The sequence below is a fragment of the Carcharodon carcharias genome, chromosome 10, assembly GCF_017639515.1.
Source record: "Carcharodon carcharias isolate sCarCar2 chromosome 10, sCarCar2.pri, whole genome shotgun sequence".
Classification (NCBI taxonomy): Eukaryota; Metazoa; Chordata; class Chondrichthyes; order Lamniformes; family Lamnidae; genus Carcharodon; species Carcharodon carcharias.
The window spans coordinates 49,212,418-49,218,038 of NC_054476.1; the positions used below are offsets into that span (position 1 = coordinate 49,212,418).

Sequence of the window (5,621 nt, forward strand, 5' to 3'; positions counted from 1 at the left end):
ACATACCTGCTGAACTCTTCAAACATTTGAATTTTTAATTGCTGAGAAGAGAGCTTTATGTACAGGGATTGCATTATAAATGTCACATTACACCATGCCATGATAACCACTGCCTTCCTATGCATCAACACTTTCAAGATCTGAGCAACATATATGTTCTCTGTGGTCCTCATTCCTTTTCAACATTTGTTTTTTTCTTGACCCAGGGTCCTTAATAGATGAATCTGCAGAATTCTTTTGATCTTTCTCTCAGTCCCTTTTTTATCACTATCTTTATTTGTGTGTCCATTTCTGTTGATCACTTTCTCCATACTACCACTTTTGTTTCTCGGACTTCACTTTTAGTCCACAACAGTTCCTTGAAGTGGACAATTGGTATCCTGGATTCTGTAGTTAGGTCTCAATGTAAGTATAATGTCACCCGCGTACCTCACTAATTAAACTTCCTCTCCCCTAACTGTACATTAATTTCAATATTATGAGGGCAGTCTTAAAAGACTTTCAAGGAGATAAATGAGTTCTGCATCATGTCTCCATGAAAGACTTGATTTGTTGTTGTGTTTCTTGAGGAGTCCTGCAATGTGTTTGCCAAATTCCCTCTGTTTGATTCCACTCGAACCTCCATTCCACTGGATTCCTTGCTGAGTTGAAGGCCTTTTCATAATCTAGATTAATACAATCTATGTAAATTCAACATGACTGTGCATAAAATTTTTGGAATACATTTGTTTCACTGACAAAACAAGTTATGAACTCCAAAATTCAAAAATTATACATGGTGGAATGAAACTAATTGTGCCTTCAGTTTACACTTTGGGGATTTTAGTGTTTTTTTTAATATGCAGTGCAGTATTAATATCTGGGTTTGTTTACCTCATCTCTCAAAAAGGTAAGTATTTTAGGCAAATCTGTGAATTGTTGTAGAATAAATTGCGTAAGTGTGTCAAACCAGTTTGCAATTACACTGGGCCAGAAATGCATAGTTATCCTCGTTCCAGAAATGTAGTGCAATTGAAGCTTATAAAGAGCAGTATTTGTTTACAATTAATTAACACTTGTTTCTAATGCTGTTTGTAGTTTGTCCAAAACATACTAGCTAGGAATTATGTCAACCATTGTACTTGATTTTTTTGCTATGCTGGGGTAGAAAGGATTAACATTTGAGTAATTGGGAGTACAGTATGTATAGTCCATAATCTTCAAAATCGTTTTGTATTGCAGGCATTTGCATTGTATAACTTTACTCTCATAGTTTTAAACTTTGTTAAGCACACAAGTTTTAAAATTGACTATCATTGCTCTCTCTGCCCTCTCTCACCCACATCCCACAATCTTCTTTGCTTCTGCAGTGTATGTTGTGGGTCTGGGGGAGGGGAAAGATTCTCAACTAAATTTTATACAGTAGGATAGCAAGGGGAGTAATTAATTCTCTAGATATATATGAATTCTTGGAAAAGAGCATTGGAATTATTTCAAATTGTTGGAAATTGCTGTGCTATTGTGACCCTCAAGGGCAATGAGCATCTTGGCATTTGCCGCTATTAGGAAAGGAAAATCCAGGCTATTAAATCATGCGCACAGTGTGCAATTCCTGTGCTTGCAGGAAATAACACCATTACTTTCCCTGTCCTACTATTCATCATTCAGTTTTGATTTCTTGTCTGTCTTTATCCTATTGTGGATTCCTACCTTAAGCATTTGAGTTATTGTGTTTTTAAAAAAAATCATAAGTAAATTCAGGCTGATTCACTTGGTAACCCAGCTTTTCAGACTCCTCTGCTCCAATCAGTGTTATTTCTTTGCTCTCCAAATTATTGTGAGCTTTGCTATTTAACTGTAAGTAATGTACAATTAAAGTATAATGTAATAATGACGACAGCATAAATATTACATATAAATAAGGACAGAATATGAGATTGAAATTGCCTGAAATACTTGTATGAACCCTGGTTACATTATTCATTACCCTCTACCCACCTAAAGACTACATTTGGTCTTCACTCCACATTTGCAATATTCTCAAGAGATCAAGTAGTAAAAAAAATTCTCTGCTTTGCATGTTAAAATTTGTAATCAGCTTTATTTTGTTTGTTTCAGGTCAATATATCTCAGACAGAACTGCAAGGGATCGGCAATACTATAACAATGGTAACACAGGATGGTACTACCATCACGGTCCCAACACACGATGCAGTTATTTCTACACAAGATACGCACTCGGTTACAATGGTGACAACAGATGGTTCAGATGGTCAACAGGTAAAGGAGTTTTGTTTTGTATGTTTAATATTTTTAAGATCAGTGGCATTCAGGATAATATTTCATTCAAACTGTTGATATCCAAGGGCCAGATATGCTCACAAGTCATTTAGATCTTTTCTAATTTTACGCAATTTTGCAAGTTCTCAATTTTTTTTCTAAATCCTCTTTGTATTTTTTTTCGCTTACCACATTCTCAGAACAAAATAAAACTACCATATCCACATATATGTATGGGTGTACATATTTGGGGTCCTTTCACACTGCATGCTTAAGCAATGTGGAAAAAGATTAATCTGATTTCTCCTCTACCTGCTGCATTGGTCTGCTGTAAACAAAATAAACTTTGAAAACAATGACAATATGAGACTGTGCATCTTTAACATACAAATGAATGTGGATTATAGACTTAAGCAGTGGCATGTTCATGGGCATCATGATAACCCCCCAGTCATTCTGTGATTGGCCCATGTGAGTTTACCTCCATTTCACTCCCATAAACCCCTGTCATTGACTTTAAAATGTTTTGGGACATCTTAGGTTGTGAAAGGCACGATATAAATGCAAGTATTTCTCTTTTTTGTTATTTATCTTTGGCCTCTAGTTTGTAAGTCAATCTGATTCCTGGTTCGGCCTTAGGACTAGGCATGCTGGCATTTCCCAGTTCACAGCTTGGTCCTCCTCTTCCAAATTTGGCCTCATCTCAAATTTACCCCTCCATGTCAGCCAAGCCTAGCTCTGCCACTGGACTTGGATAAGAAATAGGAGTAAGAGTAGGCCATTCGGCCCCTTGAGCATACTCTACCATCCAATAAGATCATGGCTGATCTATTTGTGATCTTAACTCCACTTTCCTGCCTGCACCACCCCCCCCCCCCCCCCCCCCCCCCCCCCCACCCCAAACCCTTGACTCCCTTGTAGATATAACTTGAAGCATTTAACTATGTATAAAGAGACTATTTGACTTTTTTCATTCTTATGTTTTTCTTTTTCAAGCCTTCCCAAGTTCTCCTTGTGTCATGTAATTTTTCCTCTTAAAAAGACTGTCTGTAGATCAGCTCCCAAGCAGGTCTGTGAGAACATAACAGGGTCACTCTTCCTCTTCCTTTTGCAAATTGTTAAGCTTCTGTTTGTCTCATAGCCATGAGAACTTAACTGAAAATTTGTGTAGGTGAGAGTGGTACAGAACGGTGGGGGCACATTATGGAATTCCAAGATGACTTACCAGTATACTACCTGCTTTAGTATCTTTTTTCAAAAAAACTGCTAAACACTGTCTGTCTTGCTCACTGTTGTGAAAGCAATTTATTTACTACATTTCAGTAGATTAACGAACAATACTTAGGTCAATAACAGATATAATTGCTTTGTTTTATTGTAACAATATTATTATAATCATATGCAAAATATTCTCCAACCACTAGACCAGATGCCCCTAGATAAGTCATCATTGACTAACAGCTGACTATGGTAGGCAAATGATGCTCTAGTTAAATTTCTGTTAAAATATCATCGGTTAGAATTGACTAATTGACAGCACTATTCAAAATAATCTTCTCAAGATCATAATTGATGACATATATTAAGTGGAACAAACAAATTCTGAGAGTACATGCATTGTAAATTTTGGCATTTAATTAAAAGCATCTGTTTTCCTAAAGGTGGCTATAGTGACACCGGATTGTGTGATGAGAGGTGAAACAACTATAGCTGCACTACAGGCTGCATCTGTTGAAGTGGAAAAAATGGTTACCCACCAGAATCATGAGCATCATTTAGTGACTGGAGGAGCACGACCTGTTACATTACTGGCTACAGCAAACGGCACTCAAATTGCAGTGCAGGTGGGTTTTGAACATTCTACCTGTACATGAATAAATGTTTGTAATGTACACAATCAACCTTTGTAATTATTTGACATCGGTTTTGATCAGAGTAAGATTAAATAAAATTGTCCAAAAACAGGTAGACCTGACAGTTTGTATTGTACTGCATACCTTTGTGTGCTGAATGCTCTTAATGACTGATATGAAGTCCAACGTTCGTGTTTATTCATAGATTGCCTCTTCTCAACCCCCTTTAACTTTGTTCTTATATCTTTAAAACCTTGTTGCTTCTTTGACATTGAACACTTGCCAGTAATTTGACTGTGGAGAGGGGAAAAATGAATACCTATATTGTATGTTATGCACCAATAAAGTTTGATATGCTTTGTTTATTGCTTAATTTCCTTCCAAATCAAAGGACTATTATTATCTGACTGATACTGCACAGTAGTTTATTTCCACTCTTATTGCTAGTGTTTAGTGACTCGTGGTTAGTGAGTTGTAATTATGAGTGGGAATTGGAAAAAAAATTCAAAACTCTGTCTCATAAGGGCATCCATAATCAATGATCCATTTTTAGTTTGTGTCTTTCTAAATGCAAAACCAGCAAATTCATGAACCAAATCATCTGTTTTATTATGTACAGTTCCTTATTGAAACTGAAACTAAGTTATGTTTTGGAAAGTAAGGAGTTGAAACCAAGTCAGATTGAGGGCTGAATCTCCTCAGTACTTCTCCTACTCCACTACTGGTAGTTTGGCAGTAACTTCACTCATATTCTAAATAGGGTTTCCACCAAATTTCCACTGTCAGATTGGAAGAGGTTCTATCAAAATTCCCTGTCTTAGTTGTTTCTCTAGCTATTTAAAACAGTTTTTTTTCCCTAATTCCCCCTTTCCATTTTTCCCCGTCTTCTAAAGAAGCTTGAAATTTGTTGATGTATTTATTGTTCATGGTGCTGGACTCATCAAAGGATGAAGAGAGAGACTGAGGTTGATCACATGCAACTCTGGTGTACTGTTTGACCCTGAGTTTCAGTCTTAACATCAAGCTGTTTATTTCCATTTTCATATCATATCCACCTGTGGCCTTTTTTACTGCAACTGATGCTGAAGTCCTTATCCATTCTTTTTTCACCTCCAGACTTGATTATTCCAAAGCTTTTTTCCCCACCCTCCTAAATTCTATCAATCCCAAATTGCGATTCCCCTCAAACTTTGTTCCCTTTATCAATCTCATAATGAGTTCCCATCCGCTATCATCATTTCCTACTCTATGTTTATTGGTTCCCCATTCTGCAACACATTAAATTCAGAATTTCTGTATTCATCTATAATTTTCAAATATTTATGGATTTAATCCCATGTATTTTCTGAATACTTTTATCATTCATTCTCAGGAAATGCGTATCCCTGGCACGGTCAGCATCTATTTTCCATGCCTAGTTGTCTTTGAGAAGGTGTAAATCTTGTAAATTGCAAAAAGAAATTCTCCATTGGTCTAATGTTCTTTAAAAATATAACACTCACAGCAAAG

At 36.4% G+C, this 5,621-nt stretch overlaps 1 protein-coding gene across 5 annotated transcripts in view; it reads left to right on the forward strand.

The window, feature by feature from the left end:
* znf143b (zinc finger protein 143b) overlaps positions 1 to 5,621 on the forward strand; it is a 94,842-nt gene that overhangs the window by 86,773 nt on the left and 2,448 nt on the right. For all 5 annotated transcript variants that reach the window (XM_041196816.1, XM_041196819.1, XM_041196820.1 and 2 more), the window contains 2 exons: positions 2,098 to 2,259; positions 3,921 to 4,103. In XM_041196816.1, the coding sequence (XP_041052750.1) occupies positions 2,098 to 2,259; positions 3,921 to 4,103 (345 nt within the window). The remainder of the gene's footprint in view (positions 1 to 2,097; positions 2,260 to 3,920; positions 4,104 to 5,621) is intronic.